At 44.9% G+C, this 27,592-nt stretch overlaps 1 protein-coding gene across 1 annotated transcript in view; it reads right to left on the reverse strand.

The window, feature by feature from the left end:
- Positions 1–27,592, reverse strand: part of LOC120853518 (thrombospondin type-1 domain-containing protein 4) — a 631,548-nt gene that overhangs the window by 338,996 nt on the left and 264,960 nt on the right. Inside the window, exon 6 of the mRNA XM_040227426.1 lies at positions 25,016–25,152. Coding sequence (XP_040083360.1) covers positions 25,016–25,152 — 137 coding nt within the window. The remainder of the gene's footprint in view (positions 1–25,015; positions 25,153–27,592) is intronic.

Consider the following 27,592-nt stretch of genomic DNA (forward strand, 5'->3'; position numbering starts at 1 on the left):
AAGTCAGCGGGTTAAACTGGGATGAGCTTGACCCTTGACTCTCTGGCAGGCTCAGAAAGAGAAGAAAAACTGACCTGGATAAAAGGGGCAGACATCAGCAGCCTCAGCTGCTTAAGAGAGACAGTAGGACGCATGAGAAATGTTGGCGGGGGAAGCACAAAGATTCTCGCTGCAATCCAGGGCCACCCCGAGGTGAAGAGGGCAATGCTGTCTGACACTTCCCACCTCCCTTTCAGCATCAACTGTGTCAAATTTCTGCTCCCTTCCTCCATGCTCCTAATTCTTACCCCTACCTCTCAACCAAATTGGAGTTCATCTGGAACAGATTACGTCCATCAATTCACTTTCACGCTAGGCCAGGGTGTCAGGCCTCTGAGGGACAAGGGCATTTGATTACAGGCCATTTCCTTAGGTCAAAGGAATGAATATTCAATTCTGAGCATGAGGCTGATGGCATATGAACTCGTTGGTAGGGACCTGGAGGGTTGAATAAGAGCTGTTTAGCAAGAGGTTGGCCTTCCGCATCCATGAAGTATCAGGGTGGGGATGGGAGAGTCGGTAGGGATCAAGGGTGTAACCTCCATCAGGCTCTCCTTCTAATCCTGACCACACACCCACCAAACCCCCAAAAAAGCAGTCTGAGCCCAAACCATAGGCTCCTCAGTCAGCACAGCTGGAAGACAGGCCCCATAATACCACCTTCCAACCATTCTGACACCCCAGGCTCTTTTGATTTAGTCATTGTGGTGCTACCACTGCATCAAATATGAAGACCTTCCAGCCTGGAGGCCTTCCAAGGCTTCCATGCAGGGCAGAGGTGGGGAGCTGCGGGGAGAGAGTGGGGAGTGGTGAAGCAAAGTTCTGCTCTTTGCTGGCTCTCACCCCTCTTGCCCTGTAGACCTCCAACAAGCACACAGAGCCACAAAAGGTGCCTTGGCCCAGAGAACCCAGTTAGGAACTTACTGACAGTAGAAAATCAAGCTCCCAAAGACCATCAGCACGTAAGGGGCAATTTTTTTTTGCGGGGGTGATGGCAGGGGTGAGTGTGGGAAGGAAGAGAAAGCTTCTGAGCCCCTCACATCAAACCGAACAGGAGTCTGGCTTTGGGAAGAGAATGTACTCATTACCTCTGTCTTGATCCCTTCAACTGAGCTCTGAAGTTTTTATTTCTTCAGTCAATTTAGCCTATCTTAGTAACCAGTCCTTGTGAATTTGGCTCCTCTTTGGAATGACCCTCGTGTTGGGGAGAGACAACTGGAGTGAGGGGAAGCCGGCTTCCAGCCTCGCCCTGAGAAAGCCTTCTTTCCAATTATCTTCCCAACCACTTAGAATGAATTTTAACGGGCTCTGCCTTTCCTGGGATATTTTTCTTTGAACTCCTAGACTTCCCTTCATTGCAAGTTGCCATAATATGAACCAGATTTTTTTCTCCCTCTTGTTTGCTTAAAAGGCGTTAACTATAAATTAGAGTATCTAAGAACGAGGTGTCACATGCGGGGCCTCGGGCTCCTCAGCCCCGGAGCCCCACAGCTGGGAGAGGGGCCAGGCCGCCTCTTTCTTTGGCAGCCAGGCTCCAAGACCCAAGCCAGGGATGAGCCCGCCCTCCTTTTCAAAGCTATCCAGTTACATCAATGTACAGAAACAGCCTTGTTTGACTTAAACATGAAGTTTTATTCCACCCCCAACCCATTTCTTTCCTAGAAGAGCAAGAGAGGGAAGAGTGGTTTTAAATGTACATTTCTTGGGAGTTATTTTCCAAGTGGGTTCTTTCATTTTAAAGAGTATTCACCCACCATGGGCACCAAGGTTCATTTGCAACAAATAAACCATGCTCCCAGGCCTGGAGTTCACCTCTGGGGGTTGCCAGTAAGTAACCATGATGTTCATGACGCAAGGAAGGCAATGAAACCCACACTGGATTTTCTGAGGTGCTGTCCATTAGACACCCATCAGAGAACCTTCACAGCTGCCCACAGCCACAGCCCTCCAGGTCTGAGTATCATGCCTCCAGGAGACAAAGCAGCTAACAAGCAGACAAACATCATTTGAATGTAGTTCAGTTTTACTTTTTAGGATACTCAAGTTCACAGCTGTTACTCAATATCAAAATTCAGAAAACACTCACTGGGCACCCACTGTCTACCAGGCATAGTAATGGTATGGTGTCATCATTCAACGGATTGCTCACTCGTGGTCGGTAACACTAAACTGCACCATGCTCCGTGGCCCTCGATCCACTGAAGCACAGGAGACCACAGGTCAGTTTCCGAAGCCCGTCTCCGACAGAAGGCTTTTGACTTGTAAGAACTAGGTGCTTCAGTGTGGAAGAGTTTAGTTTCGAATTCTGAAAGGGCTTGGCCCACAAGATCACCCCAAGCTGGGTCTGAGCACAGGCTGTCTGGAAGTGACAGGGCAAGCTGGCCTGCCACAAGGGGGCAGGGACTGTCTTAGCTCTGGCTTCTGCAGCAAAACACCACAGACGTGTATTTTTTCACAGTTCTAGATGGTAGAAATCCTAGATCAAGGTCCCACAAAGTCAGTTTCCAGCGAGGACTCTTTTCCTGGCTTGTAGACGCCGACTTGGAGCTTTGGTCGCACAGGGCCTTTTTTTCCATATGTTTGCATAAAGTGCATGAAGAGAGAGGAAGAGGGTGGGGTGGAGAAGGCTCTCTGGTTCTCTTCTCATAAGGGCACTAGGCCCCACCCTTGTGACCTCATCTAAACTTAATTTCCTGCCAAAGGATCCACCTCCAAATACCATCATGTTAGGGTTAGGACTTCAACATATCTATTTTGGGGAAAGGGGGTAAAAACTCAATCTGTAATGGGCTTAGATGCCCTCAAAAGCTGGGAGAAGGGTGGTAGGAGGTGGTGATTCAGTCACTGTCATGTCTGACTCTTTGCAACCCCATGGACTGCAGCCCACCAGGCCCCTCTGTCCATGGGATTTCCCAGGCAAGAGTACTGGAGTGGGCTGCCATCTCCTCCTCCAGGGGATCGTCCCAACCCAGTGATTGAACCCAAAGGGCAGTAGGGGAGGGTTAAAGTTTCAAGTGTGGGGCCTGTTCCTTCACCACATGCAGCCCTTCCCCACACCTCTCTTCCATCTAGCCCAGGGTAGAAACACTGGAGGTGGGAGGAGAAACTTCCAGAAAGAGTTGGGAACCCAAAGCTGAGGGGACATGCGTTGTGCTTCCCTTGGGAAAATGGGAGCTGGGAGACCGCCTTCTTGTGTCCCCAGCAATACAGGAAAGCTGCAGGAGAGAAGAAGCAGAGGCATAGTGAGACCAGGCAGAGAGAGGAGCTGAGACAGTGGCCCCAAGACCGGAATGTGGCTGCATGAGGAGTAGAGGCAAGAGGTGGACGTGGAAGGACTGGGAGACTCAGGGGCATGCAGGGGGGCCCGGGAGCATCAGTGGCTAAAATGGGCGTGAGGGAGGATTGGACTCCATCAGCCCTCAACTGTGCTGCAAAACCAGCCTGAGAGTTTCATCCATGGCCGTAGGGGTCGATGCAGTGAGGCTGGAGGGGACCCCAAAGACCAGGCGATGGGGAACCCAGTCAGCCAGGCCCTTAGCCCCCAGCAGCTCAGGGCTTCATGTCCTCTTCCACCTCGACTCTCCCCAGGAGAACAGGGCAGAGAAGGGACCCTTGGGAAAGAGGGAGGCATTCTGAAAGATAGAGGATTTTTCCCAAAGTGACTTAGTCTAGAAGAGACTGCTAAACCAGAAAGACTAACTTGAACTACAAGATTAAATGCCAGCCCCTCCCCAGCCCCCAGAACCTTTGTCTACAAAGTAAAAACTGGGTCTTGTGAACAAGTAGAACTCACTCATGAACACAGTCACATGTCCACAAACTCCCCTTTGTGGCTGTTGGTTTTGTACCTGTCTCATTATTTTGGATGCTATACGTTTTGCTATTTCCCTTTTGAACATGAGAAAAGAGAAGCTCAGAAGGTGGAAGCAACTTGTGGGTGGGCACACAGCTTGTAAGAGTGGGAAGTACAGTGTGAACTTGAGTCTTCTGAGCCCAGTTTCAATGTGTTTTGGGCTTGTTTCCTGTTCACCTCTCCCCTAACCCTCTCTGGGCAGCTCAGCACTCCCAGGTGAAAAGAAGGCAAGACAAGCGGTCCTCAGCTGCCAGCATTACTTTCACCCTGGCCCACAGTCACAGGGCACCAACGGGGTGAGTTGACACTCTTCTCCCAAGCCCATATCTCCTCCAGACAGCAAAACCAACCAGCTAGGGGGACAGGTAACTACCCGAGTCATTAGCTACAATGAGCCAAACTGACCTGGTTTAGAGACAGGTTTGCCAGCCCCTCCAATGTTCAAACACGTACAGCTGGACTAAATATCTGTCCAACACCAAAACCTTCCTTCCTCTGTCCCTGCTGATACCAGGCAGGACACTGTAGGGCTCCTAGGCACAAAAAGCTCTGTGTCCCCCATTTTTTGATTACAGGAAATAGGCTTTATTCAGCCTTCATGACCTTTCCTGAGAAAGAGCAGGTTCAAACAGTTGCTAAATCAGAGGAGGGAGGAGCTGCAGAGATAAGGGAGGAACAGCCAAGAAAGCACAGCGCAGCTTGGGGCAGTCCTGGTTCCCCTCAAGGGATCCATGCGATATCTCTGAGCTGTTGTGCAGACACTGAAGCCCCCACCAGGTGGGAGAAGTTAATGGGGTGCTGCCCACAAGCACAGACATCCCAGACAGGTTGGAATCAGAAGGTTGAGGATGCTGACTCCCATTTACTGCACCACCATCAATTGAAAGGATGTCCGTGAAATGACCATGGCCTTTTTTGAACCATTGCTATAAAACACCTAACAACTCCCCCTCCGGGTTGCAACACATGATTTTGAGGTCATTAGCCCACTGTGGCCCCCTCTTCCTGCCAAAATAGTGTCAGTTGTTCAGCTGTGTCCAACTCTTTGTGACCCCATGGACCTTAGCCCACCAGGCTCCTCTATCCATGGAATTCTCCAGCAGGAATACTAGAGTGGGTTTCCATTCCCCTCTCCAGGGGATCTTCCTGACCAGGGATCAAACCTGAGTCTCCTGCACTGCAGGCAGATTCTTCACTGTCTGAGCCATCCACGTCACCAGGAAAGTCGGGCAGAGTAATTAAAGCTACTCTTTTTTACTTCACCCAAAACTCTGGCTCCAAGATTTAATTCAGTGTCAGGGTACAGAGGCCAGATTCAGCTTCACTTCTTTTGATTCTGTCAATATTTGCATCTCACACCTCCTTTAGCACCATCTGCATCCTTTGTGGATAGTTATTCTGTATCAGAATCCTGGCCCACCTCTTTGCCTTGTCATGTTGCTTTACTACAGGGATTAGTCTCTAGTCCCACTTTTAAAACCAATATGTTTTTCCCTAAGTGTCTAGTAACCCAATGGCACCCCACTCCAGTACTCTTGCCTGGAAAATTGCATGGATGGAGGAGCCTGGTAGGCTGCAGTCCATGGGGTCGCGAAGAGTCTGACACGACTGAGTGACTTCATTTTCACTTTTCACTTTCACGCATTGGAGAAGGAAATGGCAACCCACTCCGGTGTTCTTGCCTAGAGAATCCCAGGGACAGCGGAGCCTGGTGGGCTGCCGTCTATGGGGTTGCACAGAGTTGGACATGACTGAAGTGACTTAGCAGCAGCAGCAGCAGTCTAGTAACCCTACTATGCACCTGTGATGAAAATGCCTAGTAGGGTTTTTAAACATGCCAGAGAACGAGGCACTTTGGCCAGCAAATCTTACAGACACAAACTGGGGTTAAACTGCTCAAAAGTAGTTTAAATCTGCTTTTTGTTTTCTAGTAGTTTGGGGTCTGAATTTTTGTTGCAAATCAATTTTCCCTAATTTAATCTATTTATTTCTAAGACACCATTTTAGCTTGAACCCAGTAATAGACTTTACTGTCAAAATATAATTGGTTTTGCTCTCAGAACTTTTTTACAACTCAACTGATTATGAAATGCCTAAACAGTGGGGACAACTGATAGACATCACTGTCCTTTCTGACTTTCATGAATTTGGATTACAGGCAACAATAACAGACAATAATTTGTAATTGTTTTGCAGACTTATAGTCTAGTAGGTACTGCGCTAGACAGTTTCCATAGAATTATCTTATTCAGTCCTCACAATGACTCTGGGAAGGAGCTTCTAGTATTACCTCCATTTCTCTGAGGCACAGAGGGCCTAATTAATTTACCCAAGGCCACAGAGTAATGGGTGATAGAAACTAGATGAATACCCAGGTCCTTCCAATGCCAAAGCCCATGTTCTTTACCACTCTACTATGCTGCCACGTAGAAACAATGTCCAATAGAGGTCCAGATAATTTGGTCAGTCAGTAGCACAAGTGGTGGTTCAGATGGTAAAGAATCTGCCTACCGTGCAGGAGATATGGGTTTGGTCACTGGATCAGGAAGATTCCCTGGGGAAGGGAATGGCAACCCACTCCAGTATTCTTGCCTGGAGAATTCCATGGGCAGAGGAGCCTGGCAGGTTTTGGTCCATGGTGTCACAAAGAGTCAGATACAACTGACTATAAAAGTAGTAGTGGTATTGAATAATGATATATATGCTTATGTCCATGAGAGTAATTTAAAAGTCAATCACCTAGTTACTAACTCAGGCCAACATATTAACCCCTCTCCATCTCAATAGTGAAGACAGGGCCTGGTGACCTTGTCTCCTCTGTGATGACCATCCTAGTGTATGACTGACGAACATGTCGAGGCTCCCCGGAGTCCTCTGGGGCACTGCTGAGGCGGTCCCTGCTCAGGCAGGCACACCCAGGTAAGACCAGCCAGTCAGTTTCTGGGTTTGCCTGCTTTGGCTGGCCCAGCAGGGACCTGGGATTTGACGGAAAATGAACAGAAGGCAAGGAGATTTCTATGTAATCATCGAATGTGTTTACAGCCAGACCCCAGTTTTCACCACCTTTCCTTTTACCAATCCATTCACCCAGACACGCCTGAAAGCCACCTACATTTAACTTTTCACCACCTTGATTCAAAAATTTGTCAGTTTCTACCAGGCGATTAATATTACCAGTCGATCGTTTCCCGATTGATGTATGAGTGCCACCTAGGGGTGAAAGGAGGTAACTGCAGGCCACAATCATTCCTCCTCTGTTCTTAGATCTTGGAGGAGAGAGCAAGAAGCAAGGACTACGTTAAGATCTTTGTTACGTTTGACGCATTACCTAGAAAATCCTACAGATGCAGTTTCTGTAAGACTGGAAAAAAGAAGTTAATAAATTTAATTTCCATTCCCGGATGGCTCGGCGGGTAAAGAATCTGCCTGCGATGCAGGAGACACGGGAAATGGGGGGTAGATCTCTGGATCGGGAGGATCGCCTGGAGGAGAAAATGGCTACCCGTTCTAATGGAGAGAGGAGCCTGGTGGGCTATAGTCCATGGGATTGCAGGGTCGGACACAACCGACCTGGAGCACAGATGGACAGATGACCCCAGGATCATATACCCTGAAATCACTGAATGCTCAGAATGTTAAGGAAGATAAGGATAGGTTATTCCCCAAACAATCTTTACCACCAAACTTCTGATCAAACTTGGGCAAACGACATCTCCATTCTTTCCACATTTTCCACATTGTCTCCTCAATATTCTCAATGAGGATGTTGAATAGTGTGGTATAACCCATTCTTACAAGGCTCAATTCTAGGATGGAACACTTCTGTGTGACAGCTTTGAACAGCTGCTCTTTTGTTTCAAGCTGGCAGGTGGGACAATAAGTAAAGAATAAATTATCTTGAGACCCTTTAGAGGTGACCAAGGCAGGCAGTACCTAAGCCCACTGCACATTTTCCTGCCTCTCTTTTCCCTAACTAACAGAACCCTGACAATATTTGTGTTGGCAACTTTCCTAGACTAGACCTAGGTCTGGCTAATAGGATGTAACCAGAAGTCAACTTGGTGTTGGGGCTGAGAAAGCTATTGTTTGAGGAAAAGACACAGACTTAGCTGACAAGCATCCTCAGCACTTCTTCCTGCCTGGAATGTGGACTCAGTGAGGCAGACTGGTCACCTGGTGCTCATGAGGACATGTGGTCACATGCTAAGGTACCAGAAAGCGTCTTGGTCCTTGACAAGAGCATTTTCACAAGCCTAGGGCCTCTTCCTCTGGAGTTGTTATTCCGGAAAAACACACACCTTTATTTGGTTTTATCACTGTTGTTGGATTTATAAGCAGAAATTCATCCCCAACTGACACGGCCACTCGTTTTGCCATTCATTTTCTCACTCAACAAATATTAGAGTACATCCTTGTAACCATGCGCCAGTCTGATACTAACAACCAGGGGGCGCTTGCGGTCTGGTGAGATAGGCTCTGTGGCAATGTCACTCATCAGAAGGCCTGGAAGGAAGGGAAGTGGTCAGAAAAGTCTCTCACTCCTCACCCCCACTCCCCCACAGGTGACTCAGTTGGGTATTCAAGAATTAGCCTGGTAAAATGAACCCCCTTAAGAAGGGGGCTTCCCAGGTGGCTCAGTGGTAAAGAATCTGCCTGCTAACGCAGGAGACACAAGAGACAAGAGTTTGATCCCCGGGTCAGGGTGATCCCCTGAAGAAGGAAATGACAACCCACTCCAGCATTCTTGCCTGGAAAATTCCATGGACAGGGGAGCCTGGTGGGCTGCAGTCGATGGGGTCACAAAGACTCAGACATGACTAGCGAATGAACACACACACACACACACACACACACACACACACACACACACACACAAAGGGCAAAGAGGGCTATAGTAGACCCAACCAAATGGGCAATTTCCCTTCCTCTGTGCTGACAATGCCTTGGTTTTCATTCCAGTGTGCCTCTCTCCCTCCCTCTCCCTTTCATGACTTTGTTAAATCCTTTTGCCAGTGATTTCTCTAGGATGAACCTGAGACTCGGTTCTAATGAGACAGGAGGCAAATTCTGCTGCGATGGTGTCTAGAAAAGCTTTATTCACTCTTAAAAACAAGACAAAGAAGAAAGAATGGGCTGTCCTTTCTTCTACCGGTCCTCATATCTGCCCACAATGCTTACACCCACGGCAGATATCCTGAAAACAAGGGAAGTGAGCCAGAGCAGACCACACTGAGCTTGGCAGAGTGGAAAGACAGCATCTCAGTGGCATAATTTACTTGCCATCTTAATCAAACCTAGACCCACCAGGTGCCCAGGCCTATGTTATGTGAGTTAATAAATCCTCTTAGTGTTTGTCTTTTGGATTGGATTTTCTGTTACTTGCAGCCAAAAATATCCTGCTACGAAGGCATTCTGGAGAGAAGTAGCCGCATATGTTACAGAAACAAGAGATACCAGAGATGACCTGTTTTGAGACCTAGAGGTATTGAAGACCCTCATCTAAGGTGACAGAGTGGCTTGATGGAATGCATGTGGGTGCTCAGTTGCTCAGTTGTGTCCCACCCTGCGACCCCATGGACTATAGCCCACCAGGCTCCTCTGTCCATGAATTTCCCTGGAGTGGGTTGCCATTTCCTCCTCCAGGGGATCTTCCTGACCCGGGGATCGAACTCACGTCTCTTGTGTCTCCTGCATTGAGGGGCAGGCTCTTTACCACTGCACTGCCTGGGAAGCTCAGCTTGATGAAATGATGCCACACAATTAAGCAGAGACCTAAAGACCAAGGGAGAGCTACTGAAAGTTTTCAGCATATGACCCTGGGAATTCTGCTCCAGGAGCAACACTAGAAACGGGAAGCCCATGACAGTGGTGGTTTTACTGACCTACACCAGCAGTGATGAAGACTTGAAGAAAGCGAGTGATAGAAAGAAGAGCAAACTACAGACCCACTGAGGCAGCCTGGGGACCTCAGTCACCACTAGATGTGGTGGGCGGAGGCAAGAGGAGTTGAGTGACACTCATATTTCTGGCCTGGATAACCAGCTGGGTGTTGCTCATGGAGATACAGAAGGAAGCTCCTATGAGAGTGAGATTATTTTCTTTGGGGAAGTTGGGGGAAAGATAAGAAAAATTCCATTTTAATTATCCTGACATTTGAGGTCCTTGTTGGGCATCTAGGTGGAGCCATCCTGCACGTAGTTGCTAAGGGGGTAAAGTATGAGCTAGTCTCCACGACTGAACTCAGCCAAATTTCCCCCATGCTTCCTGTTTTGATGTACAAAGAAAGAACAATATCATAAAGGCCCTGTGTATTTACATAGGTAACATTTGAAGCCTACCACCTTGCAAAGAACTTTCTGAGGCTTTTAGCCATAAAACTAAACCATCAACTTCTTCCACACGCAGCCCAGCCAATGATCCTGACCAACCCTTGAACTTCAGGCTTGGATATACAGCTGCCTACTTGATCTCACCATTGGAAATGATTGGCAGGATCATCTGAGAAAAGGAAGAAACTCCGGTTGATCAAGTATAAGGAGATTAGAACACGGATCTGGGGTTCCTGTTGTAAATGTGGTTGTAAGGTCAGAGGATACCCAGGTAAAAACTGGTGAAGAATGAATAGATCATACAATCCAGTAGCTCGAGATGAACAGTGCTGAACAACCTCAGGAGGAGGGCATGGCAACCCACTCCAGTATTCTTGCCTGGACAATCCCAGGGACAGAGGAGCTTGGTGGGCTACAGCCCATAGGGCTGCAAAGACTTGGAAACGACTGAAGTGACTGAGCACACAGGTACGTGAACAATCTCATGGCCGGCTAAACAATAGGTTGACTCATTCACTTGAAGCAAGTACTACGCACTGACTCACTGTGCTGGTCAATGGAGGGTCAAAGATGAGTAAGACAAGGTTGGTCATGGTTCAAGGTATTTCTGGGCATCCATGGAGAGGCAGGCGTGTAAATCAAAAAGACAACACAGAATTACAGGTGTCTTGATGGAAGCCTGTCTGAGGCACAAGAAAAGCCTCCATCTTCTCCTGGGACCAAGTTGGTGACGTGCTTTTGAAAAGCCTGAAAGGTGCCATGTTCAAAGCTATAATCCATTCCATTCTGCAGCAAGCATCGCTTAAACCATTAAGCTATGTACTGAATTAAAGCACAGTGGGCAAATGTCATTTCAAAACAAAAGCCGCAGAGCCGCTCTTCAAATACTTCTATTTTATTTTTTAGAAGAAGGGACCTGAGGCAAATCCTAGACTTGAAGTTGGTGATGGACAGGGAATCCTGGCATGCTGCAGTCCATGGGGTCGCAAAGGGTCAGACACGACTGAGTGACTGAACTGAACTGATTGAGATTATTGTGCGGAGACAGCAAATTAGCCAAGTAGGCATGTTCAGGTTCTCTCGCCCCACATTTTGTAAATAATGACTATGTAACAGCTAAGATTCCTTATAGCACTTCACATAATGAGTTATTCATTTGTTCACGTGCTACTTTGTGTATGCATATATGTGAGCTCCTTCCAAAAAAGCAGCGGCATTACTGCTTTGTCATGGCTGTGTCTGTTGGGTTAGCCATGAGAGGAGAGACTGGATGAATACTGCTATGGCTGTAGCATCAGCCAGGAGAGAATACTGTTACGGCTGCTGTGCCAGCCAGGAGAGAGGCTGTGTGCGGTCATGTTGTGCTATGCTATGTCTGCTGCTACAGCTCTTGTGCCAGAAGACAATAAACATGCCTGAAGTTCCTGTGGCTCCTCACATCTTCTTCCAGCCTCTTTCCTCATGCCTGGCCTACCCTGGGTTCAGCAAATAGTGCAGAGAGTGTGAAAAGAGAGACAACTGGTGTCAGGAACAGGATGAGAAGCAATACAATTACCATATGATTTTTATCTTTTGTTAATTTGTTAATATGGTGTATCACATTGATAGATTTGTATATATTAAAGATCTGTTGCATTCCTTGGATAAAAAAAAAAAAAAAAAGCACGTCAGCACGAGGAATGTTTTTTTAACGAGGGATCTGGGATGTTGCAGTTCTGCAAATGCCCAGCAGGGGGAGCAGGGCAATGTAAGTGGCACCTTAAAATTTTTTATTTCTTGCTTCTGAAATGTATAAGCACTTTTAAGGGGCTGTCTCAATGCTCTCTTGTTGCAAAATTTAACGTTATCGCTCCTAATCCCAAATTCCAAAATACATGTGGCTTCCGAGCAATATTGTGTTCACACCTAGAAGGAGAGGAATATGTTTTTCTCTTCATTACCAGTGGAAGCCCAGTTGAGAGCCAAGCCAAGCCATGTCAAGAGACTTGTGGGGAGAGAACAGTTTTGTCTTATGGACACAAATAGTATTTAGAAGCAGCCAGAGCAGCCCAGGGAGGCCACGTGAGGAAGGAGGAAAGACACAGCAGATGGGTCCAATCTCCCATAAAAGAAATGCTTTAAAAACAAAAATGAAAACAAAGCAAATCTTTCATTCCCTCCTCCCTCCAATTTGTATTTGGAAGGATTACAAACCTAAAGAAAAAGTTGCAAGAACAGTTCCATTAACATCCATGCATCCTTCTCTTAGATTCAGTGACCAGTTTACCATACTTGTATTTTCCCTCTGCTCCCCTTTCTCCTCTCTCTCTCCTATTCATCAATTCCACTAATATATATATATATATATATATTTTAAACTGAAGCATAGTTGTAAAACAATTTGTGTTAGTTTCTGCTGCCCAGCAAAGTGATTCAGATATATAGATATATATATATTCATATATATATATATACATTCTTTTTAAAATTCTTTTCCATTATGCTTCATCATAGGACATTAAGTGTAGTTCTCAGTGCTATACAGTAGGGCCTTATTGCCCATCCATTCCATACATAACAGTTTGCATCTGTTAACTTCAAGCCCCCAATCCCTCTTTTTCCCCTCAACCAACCACCAATCTGTTCTCTATGTCTATGAGCCTGCTTATGTTTCACAGATAGGTTCTCTTTGCGTCATATTTTACATATAAGTGATATCATATGGTATTTGTCTTTCTCTTTCTGACCTACCTCACTTGGCATGATCATCTCTTAAATCCATCCACGTTGCTACAAATTCCACGATTCCAAAGACATGTAATTTCAACATTGAACTCTAGATGTCACTGTTAACCAGTTCTACGCAACCACCCTGCTATAAGGTAAAAGTCATCACCCAGATTAAAGTCACATTTATGTGATATTGTGCTACTTAATCTATAAAAACTGGAACAGCAATAAGACATAGGATTCCATTAAATGATACTGTATGTTTTCTAGCCTCACTTTCAGGGGCTCAAAAAAATTTTTTTTAAAGGCCTGTTTTTCCCCAAGTGCATCACGTGCCGTTGGAATAGCAGGCATTGTCATATATTTGAAACCTCCTATTGGATATATGAGGTCTTTAGACTGGTCTTTTAGAAACTGATTTGAAACCCAAAGAATACAAAGACCTTTCACTCAGGACAAGCTCATCATAGCTTTCATAAGGGAAATAGCACACTTTAAGGTTTTGTCAAGTACAGCTTTGAGAAAACAAGGCTGGTATCTGGAAACCAAAAACTGAAACCAGCTCTTTTAATTCACATGATTATATTCAGTTCCTTGACAATCATGGGCCACTACTAAGCTTCCTTCCTTGGTTCATTTGCATGAGTTTGGAGATTGGACAAAAAAGATCTTTTCTCCTGGCACTCTCTCAAGGTTTCATTAGGACATCAGGTATTGCTATAACTACTAGCATTATGCTAAAGATAAAATACAGGAAAACATAGTAAAAATAAGTAGGAAAATAGTAAATTTCTAACCATCAGGAGATGTTGATAAGCTTTAAAGAAATCAATAGGATCCATATACATACTATATAAAATTTCTAGAAGATATTTCTGTTTATTGAATGACAGAAGATGGGACCCCAAGAACCGATTTGCTCTTAGGAACCACATTTTTTCCCCTATCAAATCTGGTTTATTCTAAAAGCAAAGAGCTGCTGGAACTTTTATTCTGTGCTTTTCAATAAACCTTAAGAAATCTTATAATTCCCCCCCGCCTTTTTTTTTTGCCATGGTTTTGCCATCTGGAGTACCTTTTGTGATTGTAACTTCTGTTATTCTAGTCCTAAAAGTCACAAAGCATACATTTTCCAATCAAATGAAAATGTATTGTAAATATGAAGTCTTGCTAAAGCCCCTAAACGTAGATGGCTTTTCCAAGTGATAAACAACGAAGGCCATGAGTACAGTAGCTCCAAGCAAACTTACCTTTCGTAAGTTTAAATGCCATCCATTTTATTTCTCTTTCAAAATATATGTTCTGGAATTCATTTATGAATAGACATACAGACAAATGGAATATACTAGAAAGCCCAAAATACATAGTTACATATATACACGCATACAGTCATACATATGGTAATAAAGAGGGAACCCCAAAATAGTGGGGGAAAGATTTATTCAATTATAGTAAAGGCATAACTGGGTAGCCATCTGAAACAAAGTAAAATTGAATCCATACTTCACATGATACACTGGAATAAATTCCAAATGGATTAATATGAAGTACAAAAATGTAAAAGCATAGTTATAAATTACTGAAAGACACAGAAGAAAAATTTTAACTTCAAAGTGTAGTCTTTCCATGACACAAAATCTAGAATCAGATAAGAGAAAATTACTAAATTCACCATTTAAAAAATGTACAACTTCTGCTTAGCAAATAAATAAATAAAACCACATGAGCAAAGATATAGGTCAAAGGCTACTTGAAAAAAAAGCCTTGAAATTTATATATTAAAAAATTCTTTCATGTATGAAAAGCTTCTACAAATTAAGAGAATGATCAACAACCCAATAGAAAGACAGATCACAGGGGAGGAATGTAAACGGTTCCCCAGGGCAGGAGATCAAGGTGCATACAGTGCAGAGCTAGGGCTGGAATGAGGCAGGTGAGGTACTTAAGGTACAACATTTAAGGAGACCCTGAGAATTTCATTTTATTCAGTGCCGCCTTAAATTCTGCATCCGAGGCACCTCACTCATCCTACTCCAAGCTGAATGGATCATCTTACGGAAAGGATCTTAAACACAGGAAAAGAATCACAACTTCACTCAAAATAAACACAAATGAAAACTACCCAAGATACCATTTTTCACTTATCAGATTGGCAAAAATCCAAATGCTGGACAACACACCACCCTCAGACGTTGCTGGTCTAAGGGTTAGTTGTTTCAACCCCTCTGGAGAGCAATTTGCCACCCACTGGGCATTAAAATCACAAATCCATATGTACTCTTGACTCACGTCTAAGACTTCATCCTACAGATACAGACAAACATAAAATGGACTTACACACAGGAGTATTTATTGTAGAGTTCACTGCTGGTAACGGTAAAAGATCGGATATGACCTAAATATGCATCACCGTTAAATAAATTATGGTTAGTTTATATAGTGCAGTACCATGCCACTGTCAAATGAAGGGGTATGTGCTTTAGATATTGAAATGGAAAGTTCCCCAAGATATATTAAGAAAAGCAAGGTCCAGGTGGTAGCCAAGAGGGAGGGGATGGGGGAGGGATGGACTGGGAGTTTGGGGTTGGTGAGTGCAAACTATTACATATAGAATGGATGAACAACAAGGTCCTACTGTACAGCCCTGGGAACTATTAACATAGCCAATATCTTGTGATGAACCATAATGGAAAAGAATAGGAAAATAGAATGTACATATGTGTAACTGAATCACTTTGCTGTACAGCAGAGATTGGCACAACACTGTAAATCAACTATACTTCAATTAAAAAAAAAACAACCATCTGCCTTAAAAAAGGGAACTATCAGAGAGGGGTTATTCCTGTTGGGGAATGGGAAGCTGGGTGGATGGAGACAGAGGATCACTTTTTTTTTATATTGGAGTCAAGTAAATGTATTATTATCTATTCAAAATATGAAATAAAAATGCGTTTTCCTCTGGCACTGCTGTCCTCTTATATCTATTTCTACCGAGATGCATGGCACCTCAGGATATTTTTCTGAAGCTTGTCTCTCACCCTAGCAGAGCTGCTCACTACTTGGTATGATCTGACTTTTGGCAGAAATGTAAACAAGAAAGATGCCCAAACTCAGAGTCAGGGTAACAGGCTTTCAGGCTCTACTGAATCACTATCAGGCTAAGCAGCCTACTTTTTAAGTCTAATCCTGTGTCAATATTATCGATTAAGAACATAAGCTGACTCAGCAAGAAAGGGCACAGGCGCCAAGGGGAAGGAGGGGACATTGGCTTGTTAGACACTGCCTTGTGGCTTCCATATGCAATACAGTTTTCTGCATCCCTAAATATCTTAAAGATATTTATTTATTCGGCTGCATTGCATCATAATTGTGGCAGGTGAGATCGCTGATCTTCATCGTGGCTGCAAACTCTGTGGGATCTAGTTCCCTTGAAGAGGAAAAGTTACAATTTTACATAACCTCCTGCTCCTTCTGCCTCTGTAACTCAGCTTGCTCCTTGCAAAGTCTGGATCACGTAGGTCTCCGAAAGTGGGGACTCACAATACTGGGAACTGGAGCTTATCTCATTCACCCTTGTCCTGCTCTTTGTAATCGCCCAGCTCCTGCAAACCCGCAAACCTGCTTAATCATGCCTGTCCATATATAAAAACTCTGTAACCCCTCTGTTCAGGGCTCAGAGCGTGGAGTGTTAACTCCTTTGGGCCCGCCCGTGTAATAAACCTGAGTTCTCCAACTCTCCAAATGTGGTGCTTGGTTTCTCGATTTCTACAACATCCCGACCAGGGATCTATCTCAGGCCCTCTGCCTTGGGAACTTGAGACTTTGCTAGTGGACCACAGGGAAATCCCCCTGACATTGTTATATATAGTGAGTGTTGCGTAACTCTGCAGCCTCTGATCCTACTCAGCAGTGCTTCTAGCCTGTATTTGGTTCAGGGCAGGAATAGGGATGGATTGGGGCAAGGGTGGACTGTCTGGCCCAGGGGACTTTGCGGAAGTTTCATTTTCTCAGTTACATGTACCATTCAGCACCCTTGCCAATTTGGTTAAGAATATTCCTTAAGTTCCCTTCGGGGTAAAGCGGTCCCTTCCTTCAGAAGAACAGGGCAAAGGGACTCGAAAATCCTCTCTCTTCAGACACTCTGGTATAGGACGGACCATCGGGAAGGGCAGGTTGGAGGCCTTGTGCACCCTACGCCAATTTCACCTGAGCAAACCTTCTCTCATCTGTTTTAATACTAGAGATCCTGGCTGACCCCCAAACCTGTTTTCGACCCATAATACCACCTATTTTCCAGGGCAATCTAGCACCATCAGCAGGGGGACCAGATTCACCCAAGGGCAGGGAGCAGAAGAAAATACAAAATAACCACCTCGGTATCTATGAGTTCCTGAGCACCGTGAGTGTCCTGGGGCCTGGCTGGAGGCCTGACACACATTTTCTCCAATCCCTGGACGTGTGTGGCTGGGAGTACTGCCTGCACTTGTAATACACAACACTGCTTGCCTTGGAGACCTGCCCCTGACATCCAACTAATGTATGCCTCTCACCACGGTTCACTAGTTCAGTTTCCCTATCAACTTCAAAGCGCTTATCAAAGTTTGTCATTCTTTTGTTTGTTAGTGAAAGTCACTCAGTCGTGTCCAACTCTTTGCGACCCCATGGACTGTAGCCTGTCAGGCTCCTCTGTCCGTGGACTTCTCCAGGCCAGAATGCTGGAGTGGGTATCCATTCCTTTCTCCAGAGGATCTTCTTGACCCAAGGATCAAACCCAGGTCTCCTGCATAGCAGGCAGATTTTTAACAGTCTGAGCCACCAGGGAAGCTTTTTGTTAACTGACTGTTTATCGCTTTCTCCATTAAATTTTAAGCTCAGTGTAGGGAGGAACTATTTTCATCTTTCCCATTTTTTTTTCTTATCTCCAGTGCCTAGCCCAGTATATGGCTGGGAGCAGGCTATACAAAAATATAAGACTGTTTGCTGAAAGCTCAAAGAGGAGGGGATATACGTATACATATAGCTGCTTCACTTTGTTGTACAGCAGAACTAACACAACATTGTAAAACAATTATACTCCAATTAAAAAAAAAGATGAATTAATTATGTGTGTTGCTTGGGTTGTTGATTAATGCTCCGTTAATCCTATTCTTGATCATTCTTAGGAAAAGAGGTTTGGAAAGTCATTTTCTAACTTGCTCTTTGGTTCATTCATTGACATACTTTTAAAACTTACTCAATTTATTAAAAAATCTTAATACCTTAAGTGTCAAGGGAAATACTGACTAAAACCACCTGCCCTGGCCAGGGCAGATAGTAGCTACTTGTATGAATTAACTTAGAATAGGAAGTCCTGGTAAGGAACTCAGAACTAACAAGCCACCACTAACTGGAAAAATTGGGGAAAGGTCAGAATAAGCCAGGAGATGCCAGTCCATATGTCCCACCAACATCCCAGAACCCTTCTTGCTGGAATCCATCTTGCTGAGGGATGCAAGCATGACTGGGAAGGGCCCTGAGTCAGAATGCCTGGCCAGGCCAGAGGCAACCCAGAAACTAATCTCATCACCATAAAACCCCAAACTGCGAGCCACACGGCAGAGCAGTCCTGCTGGGTTCCTTTACCCCGCCGCTCTCTGCCTGGGCGCCCCTTCCCAAAAAGGTCTCTTGCTTCGTCAGCACGTGTGTCTCCTCGGACAATTCATTTCCGAGTGTTAGATAAGAGCCCACTCTTGGCCGTGGAGGGGATCCCCCCTCCTGCAACAAAAGCACTGAGGATACAAATATGTATAATACTCCCTCAGCTTTAGGAGTTCAGACATATGTCAAAATAACCGTAACATAATATGATAAGCATTTTAATACTCACAAGCAGAAAGTACTCTTAGAACACAGTTTGCTTGGGGTGGAAATACAATAGGGAATCCACCAAGTCACATAACCTCAGAATTTAAGCAAAGTAAAAGCCCTCCACCCTCTTTCAAGGCTCGATTCATGCACATGTCTGGCATAGGCCAGAACACTTTACTCAATGCAACTGACTCTCTTAGCTTCATTCAAATAACAAGAGAACTCTGAGCAAAGCCCACAAAATCCAGCCATTGACCAAAAAAGAAACAAAAGAAGCAACTTGGGGCAAATAGGCAGAGAAAGGAGCAAGACTGTTTGGTTCAGGAGAGTGCCACGGGAATTTATAGCAGAGGGTGGAAGAAACTTGGCACCTGAATACAGGGGCGCGCATAGATGCATACGCCCATCGTGTCATCCTTTTCGGTCATGGCAACACTCTGGTCCAGAGCTTATCTCTGAACATGTGGAAAGAGTTACCTTGCTGTAATTTATTGAATAAATATGAAACTGTCCACTGATGCGTCCTGCTGGAGCCATTGGAAGCTGAGCAGTGCCCCAGCTGGGAGGGGAGGTGTGAAGGCTCCCCCGCCCTTGCCCCTGAGGATGGGTAGATGGTGCAGGCAAAGGCTGACCAGGCTATGGGGAGGGGCAGTGTGTGGCAGACAGGGGTCTTTCCCCCACAGCAGAAAGCACCGTGGGAGACTGCACTCTCACACTTGCTTAGCTTCTTCCTGTCATTAGCTCTGTCTGGACTCAAGAAATTCAGTGTGTGCAAAATTAAAAACAAGATGAGGGAGACAGGAGCCTGGGGAGGTGCCAAGAATTCTGCCTGACATTCAAAGCCTTGGGTTCTGGGGATTTGGCCAAGGGGGATCCGTGTCCTTGTGCGAGCAGCCTTCCACTGCCCATCAAGCCAAAAGGAAAAGCTCTGTGCTGGATTTAAGACGAATTTCATTTGCAAAACCCCAGAGACTGAGTCACCAAGTACCTCAATTCATTTACACATTTATTTTAAGCACCTATTGAAAAGCAAAGTGCCTGGAATTGCTCCCGGCCTGGATGGGTGGTAGGCTGGGGACATGGGAACAAATGAGTACAAGAAGTGGGAACAGAAGAACAGAAACAGTGTTCAAGGGGGTCAGCCAGTGGCTTTTGAGCAGAGTCCACTGGGTGGTCCAAGAGTGGACAAGGAATGGCTCTCCAGGCTGACAGTGTGTCCATGCTTGTGAAGGCACAACCTGAACGCCAGCAGGGTCAGGGAGCAGCAAGTCCCACCTCGGCCAGCATCTAGGCCCTGGACTTTATTCCGCAGGAAATGGGGAGTCACAGATGGAATTTAAGCAAGAGAGAGGCATATTCTAATGTGTATTTTAGAAAGACAGTTTGCTTTGGAAAGAGGGGGTGAGGAAAATAAACTCTGAAGAGGGGAGACACTTGAAGCACAGGAGTTTCATCCTATCACATTTAAATTACTTTCTGTTCTGATTAACAATTCACTGAAAAAGCCAATAGCCAACTCTCCATGTAGCACTGATGGTGTCCAACTCATTTTATCTTCATAACAGTCCTCTGTAAAATGAGGACTAATAATTCCTATTGACTGAGTTATTGTGAAGACACATGGCTTAAGGAAATCCTTCTGTATGAACAGCACACAGCACAGTGTCTGGCACAAGGCAAGCTCTCAGAGGGGCTCCTTGCTGTCTGCATCAGCTCCAACACATTCCTGCATGAAGGTTTTGCATCAGCCTATTGTTTTATTTTATTTTTTGGCATCAGCCTATTATTTCAAGGCACCTACTCAAGGACTGTTTCTTTACCACCAGGGATTTTTTTCTGGGGGGAAGGAGGGTAGGTCTTGGGGGTGATTCTGATTCTTTCAGGAACATTTAAATGTGAAAGCCTGAGGTTTCTGAAAGGCTGGTCTCCAGGGAGCTAAGGGTTTTTTTTGTGTGTGAGGGACCCTGTTCTTTCAAATGCCTGCCATACTTTTGTAAGCAAAGTTTCATCTATTTTTATTAAGTTGTCAGCAAAAATAGCATGCACATGATCAAACCATGAAAATGTAGAATTTTTTAGACAGAGTTTGAAACTGAGATCAAGTAAAAAAAAAAAATCATAGCAAGTTAATGTGATGCTTAACGATAGAAAGGATTACTGAGCTGTTCTCTATTAATTAGACATATGTGCTGTCCCATTGCCATCAATGCCAATCATGAGTGGGCAGAGACTTCTCTGAAGACTGGCCAGAGGTTCTAGCCAGTCTAGTTTGATGTCTAGAGGGATGAGGTTAAGATAAAGAAGAAATCTCTGTGGGTTTCAGATACACTTTCTTGCTTTAGGAAAAGTCAGGGCTAGAGCTCTCCCTTCAAAGCCTAGCTATCAAAGTGCAGTCCTTAGCCTGAAGCTTACATTTGGGATCCTTCACTCCCTGTCAAGAAAGGAAGTGTCACACACCTCTGAGGGACTGGAGAGGAATCCCCATGTTCTCCAACCCTGAGCCGAAGGATTTCTGCATTCTTACAAGCCTGGCTTCTCTTGCAACTCTTGGATTGGAAACATCAATGGAGCTCCAGCAACAGGGTAAACACAGGCTGGCCAGGGAGCACTCCATGGGCACTGGAAGAGCATTCCAGCTTGCTCTGGGTGGGCCCGGGGCCTTTCTGTGGCCTCGTGTTGGGAGCACGCCCTTCTCCTCCAGCTACTCTTGTGTGGGTTTAGCTCATATTCTCATTTAGTGCTTGTCACTTTTCATTAACTTTTGTTGCAGGCCTGGGTTTGCTTTCCCCTCTCTGTGGCTGGCAGAGGCTCTGTGGAGCTATTTCAGATGTAGAGACTCCTGTTGGAGAGTGATAGCCCTCCCAGCCACAGGTCAGAGAGGCAGAGATAGCAATTTGACTTCTGGGCTTCCAATCAAATATTCAAAAAGGGCACTCTACCCTTTGAAAGTTACAGAGTAAACAGAACTTAGCCTGGGAAGCAAATGTACTTCTGATTATTTAAACTGAAGTTCTGGTGAGGACACAACAGTCAGTTGTTCCAACAATGTCTATGAGCAAATTTTGGGTAAATACACAGAGAACAAATACGAAGTAATATCAAAGTTGTCCTTATAACATCAAATTCCTATTCATCTACTCACATCCTGGGGAATATCTGTCTCAGTCTTCTTGCAATTATCATCTTCAAACTGTGTTGTCTGACACCATTAGTTTTCATCAATTAGTAAGAATTCATACCCTTATGTCCTTATTAGTATTTGTTTTTCTTTTGTATCATCAGCTTAGAGGTACTTAAGGCAATACTAAGAAAACAAGCTCCCCCAGTGGAAACAGACCACATTTCCTCTTCCTTCCAACTCATCTCGCCATTCTGTATTTACGTGTCTGACTCTTTGTGAACTGTGCTTTAATCAAAGGGTCCTTTGAAACTTTGCTACTCAAAATATGACCCATGGACCAGCAGCAGCAGCACCACATGGAAACTTGTTATAAAAATAGACTATTCAGGACTTTCCCCAGACCTACCAACATCAAATCTAGCATCCCCTGGAGAGTCTGTAGCACAGGGACACTGCCTCAAGGGGTAATGTGAACACATGTACCCCAGTGTTCACTGCAGCACCACTTACAAGAGCCAGAACATGAAAGCAACCTAGATGTCTATCAACAGATGAATAGGTAAGTTGGGGCACATGTATACAATGGAATATTACTCAGTCATAAAAAGGAACAAATGTGAATCAGTCGAACTGAAGTGGCTGAACCTAGAGCCTGTTATACAGAGTGAAATAAATCAGCAAGAGCAAAACAAATATCATATATTAATGCATAAATATGCATGGAATCTAGAAAATGGTACCGATTAACCTATTTGCAGGGCAGGAATAGAACCACAGATGTGGAGAATGGACTTGTGCACACAACTGGAGGAGAGGGTGGAATGAACCGGGAAAGCAGCCTTGACACATATGCTGCCATGTGTAAAACAGATAGCCGGTGGGATACTGCTCTATAACACAGGGCGTCCAGCCTGGTGCTATGGGTGACCTAGAGGAGTGGAACGGGAGGTGGGGTGGGAGAGGCTCAACAGGGAGGGGATGTATGTATACAGATGGCTGAGTCACGCTGTTGTGCTAACACAACACTTTAAAGCAATCATCCTCCAATTTAAAACAATAAATTTAAAAATAGAAAAAAAATTAAAATCGCAGCCAAAACATATAAGGAAAAATTATTATAAAGATGTATCTGTCAATTAAAGTATCTTAAATCTTCTGCAAAATAGGATAATGTGAATCTCACAAAACTATAATCCGCTAAAAAATTCAAATACTTCTGCATAAAAAATTCAAATACAACAGGTCATATGTGGGCATAAGTGAACACAATACCAGGAAAAGCCAGCCTGCTTTACTAAGTGCCAGACCTGATATGAGGACCATATGTGTTTGGCTCATGACTCTTCACTACAAAGCAGGAGGTCGGTACCATCCTCCTCGTGTTGTAGGTGATGTAGGGGCACAGAGAGCTCATGGGACTTGTGCAAGGTCACACAGTCAGTGATGAAAGAAGTAGGGTTTGAATTCAAGCAGTCTGACTTCAGAGGGCGTGTTTTTAACCACTGCACTATCACATCTCCCAGCAGTGTGCACTTGTATTCAGAAAATTAAACTGTTGATTCAGGATCCGAAAGAAAAGCTAGGTTGCTATAAAGTGCATTTCGGCTCAGTTAACATTTAGAAGAAGGGACTAGCTGAGTCAGAAATTACAAACTTTAACGGGACTTCCTTCAGTATTATCTGAAGACAGTAACGATAGAGGGGATGCATGAAACCCAGTGGTTTTTCCCAAAGGAGTCGAAATTGGGGCCAGATAGGTCTCAGCCTCCAGTGTGCTCCCCACCATATTCCTTGACTCTTTTGAACTCCATCTCGAAGCTTTGTGGGTTTCTTGTCTGTCCAAAGGCAACTTCACATGCATCAAATATCAAATGACAGCTTTTTCCTTTCTTTACTCACAGTCTCAGACTATCCATGTTGTTGCTGTTTAGTTGCTGAGTCCTTTCCGACTCTTTGTGACCCCATGGACCGTAACCCACCAGGCTCCTCTGTCCATGGGATTTCCCAGGCAAGAATACTGGAGTAGCTTGCCACTTTCATCTCCCAGGGATTTTCCCAACCTAGGTACTGAACCTGCGTCTCCTGCACTGCAGGCAAATTCTTTACCACTGAGCCTCCTGAGAAGCCCAGAATATTCATACTGCTTTGATGAATTAGTTTGTATTCTATTTAAAACCTCATTAAGAAAAAGGCTGGAGGGGGAATGAGGTGCTTATAAATCATACTTGAGTAGCTCTAATACTAAACAGTGCAACAATTTACATTGAAAGTACAACAGGAACTTTTAGATGTGACAGCCAAAGAGCTCTTCCTTTGATGAAACTCAGTCCTGCCTGCCATTGAGTGTTAATTAAGATAGAATCTTAGCCTGGGCTCCAAAAAGTCATTTACCTGCTAGAGTCAGACCTCCACTCTTACATTTATAGATGAAAGGAGGTGGACATCCAGGCCCCAATGAATATACTGTGGAACTGGTGCCATCTCTCTGGTGCGCCTGTTTTTAAGCAAATGGTGCTTTCTGTGAAAGGGTAGCATCCCACAAGGATTCTCTCCAGCCCAGAATGTTTGCAGAATGCAGGGCGGGGAGTTCTTGGAACAGACTTCAGAAGTCCAAGGAGGCTGAAAACTTCCTGTTGAAAGTACAGCTTTGGCTATAAAGGCACTAGACCGCTTTCATTTGGAAGCCTGCCCCAGCTGGTGGGAGGCAAGATAAAATATGCCATGCCCTTAAAATGCCACCCTGATGATGCCAACTGCCTCTTGACTGACCCAGCAGTGCCCTTTTCATAACCTCCTCTTCAGAGGTAAGGAAGAAGCTCCGGATCCAACAAGGAAAGATCCCTGAGGTTCTTACGACGCACATGATGTAAACGTAAGTCACTTAATAACTGAAATGCCAGAGTGAGACTTGGCAACTCCAAAAGATCGAAAACTCAGAGCAGTACAAACTGCCCTGTTTAATCCACTTCTCCCAGAGCTCACGGTTCAGAGTTGGGGGTGGGGTGGACCATAGGTGATAGGGAGGAAGCATGCCACAGCCTGGCAAACAGTGCAGTCTGCAGGCACAGATCAAACACCCCGAGACCCACTCCAGATACCCCAGTCTGGCGCACTTACCTTGCACTGCCCGGACACGCAGATGGCCGTCCCATTCTGGTCACAGGGGGTACCATCAATGACCTTCTCAGCTTGCCGAACATAGAACCGGTAGCCCATTGCCTGGCAGTTCAGCTCACACTTCCGATTGCCCTTGACTACCAAAAACAACAACAAAAACCAATCAGCATCTTTTATCTTTCTGTATTTTTTTTATTAGGATAAAATTCACATAACATAAAATTAACTGTTTTAACCAAAGCATGTATCTCAATGGCTTTTAGTATACTCACAATATTTACAACCATTTCCACAAACTAAGCTCAGAACATTTCCATCACCCCAGAAAGGAATGCTGGACCTATTAGCTGTCACCCCAACCTCTCTCCTCCTCCCAAGACCTTCAGTTCAGTTCAGTTCAGTCGCTCAGTCGTGTCCAACTCTTTGAGACCCTATGAATCGCAGCATGCCAGGCCTCCCGGTCTACCACCAACTCCCAGAGTTCACTCAAACTCATGTCCATTGAGTCGGTGATGCCATCCAGCCATCTCATCCTCTGTTGTCCCCTTCTCCTCCTGCCCCCAATCCCTCCCAGCATCAGAGTCTTTTCCAATGAGTCAACTCTTCACATGAGGTGGCCAAAGTACTGGAGTTTCAGCTTTAGCATCATTCCTTCCAAAGAACACCCAGAGCTGATCTTCTCTAGAATGGACTGGTTGGATCTCCTTGCAGTCCAAGGGACTCTAAAGAGTCTTCTCCAACACCACAGTTCAAAAGCATCAATTCTTCAGCGCTCAGCTTTCTTCACAGTCCAACTCTCACATCCATACATGACTACTGGAAAAACCATAGCCTTGACTAGATGGACCTTTGTTGGCAAAGTAATGTCTCAAGACCTTGGCAGCCACCAAATCTATGTTCTGTGTCTATGGATGTGCCTATTCTCGGTATCTCACAGTCATACACATTTAAAATGCACTAAAGCTATTAAATCTCTCTGTATTTGATGGTAGAGAGAAGAGGTTGCATCTGGATCTGCACACATAGTAGAGATCTGATGCTGAGTGAATATCATAAAGGAATTCTTTAAAAATCTCACAATACAAATAGGACTTCATTTTAGGCATCCTCCCATCTTTAACAGTCTCAATTATATCATATAAATCAGTAATCACAGTGAGCACACAATGTTTGCGTTCTGCTTTTTATTACTTAAAATCTATGCAGTTATACCATTTTATGTTCTTTCAAATGGCCCAAGTTTCCTGTAATAATTCCTCCAGTATGAGACATTTAAGTGGTTTGCCTATCACCTTAGATTGAAGTCTAAAGTCCTTTCAAGAACTGAACCTCACCTATCTTTACAGTCTCATTTCCTACTGTTCTATTTCCAACGAAGCACTTCCTCTGTGCAGCCGTTGATCACTGCTCTTCTGGCTTTGCCTATTTGACTAGCACCTGCTTCTACTTTGCTTTAGATCCCAGGTCACCCTCTCCGGGAAGCCCTCCATGGATCCTGATCTGCCCTCTAAGTCCATCTATCACAGGCTGATCCAGTCTCCTCTACTATACGGTTCAACAAACATCATTTAAGGCATGGCTTTGAGGGACCACAGAGATGTGTCTGTCTTTTTTAGCTGATTTATTTTTGGCTGCACAGTGTCTTTGTTGCTGTGTGTGGGTTTTCTGTAGCTGCAGTAAGCAGGGGTTACTCTTCCTTATGGAGCATGGGCTTCTCGTTGTGGTGGCTTCTCTTGTTGCAAAGCATGGGCTGGAGGGTGTGCAGGCTTCAGTAGTTACAGCACGTGGGCTCGGTAGCTGTGGCTCTCAGGCTCTGGAGGGCAGGCCCAGTACTTGCGGTGCACGGGCTTAGCTGCTGCCTGTGGGATCTTCCCAGAGCAGGGATCGAACCCACGTCGTCTGTATTGGCAGATGAATTCTTAACCATTGGGCCACCAGGGAAGTCTGAGATGTATCTGTCTTACTCACTTTTGTATCTCCAGCACTCAATAGAGAGCTTGGGCACAGGAAAAATGCTCAACAAATAACCGACAAATAAAGGGAAGGATGTGTGCCCAGTTGTTCAGTAGTGTCCAACTCTTTTGACCCCACGGACTGTAGCTCACCAGACTCATGGGATTTTCCAGGAAAGAATACTGGAGTGGGTTGCCATTTCCTTCTCCAGGGGATCTTCCCAGACGAGGGATTGAACCTGAGTCTCCTGAATTGCAGGCGGTCTCCTGCCTTGTAGGTGGATTCTTTACTGATTGAGCCACCAGGGAAGCCCCAAAGGGAGGGGCAGAGAAAATAAATATTGGCCTTTGGAGGTGTTTTAATTTTTGTTTTTCTTTCCTCTCTCCCCACTAGATAGAGTCCCCTACCTCAGAGTCTTTCTTTATATTTCTGTTACCTCACACAGAGCCTGCTGCTCAATAAATACTAAATCAATTACTGCTATGACTAATATTTTCAGAGCAATCTAGTTGCCTCCAAAATAAGAATGAGAAAAATGTTCAGGCGAGATATATTTCCATATCCAAGGGAGAAAGACATGCCAAGTACATACTGATTTTGTTTAACTGTTTTTGGAGACGAGAC

The sequence above is a fragment of the Oryx dammah genome, unplaced genomic scaffold (assembly GCF_014754425.2).
Source record: "Oryx dammah isolate SB20612 unplaced genomic scaffold, SCBI_Odam_1.1 HiC_scaffold_26, whole genome shotgun sequence".
NCBI lineage: Eukaryota > Metazoa > Chordata > Mammalia > Artiodactyla > Bovidae > Oryx > Oryx dammah.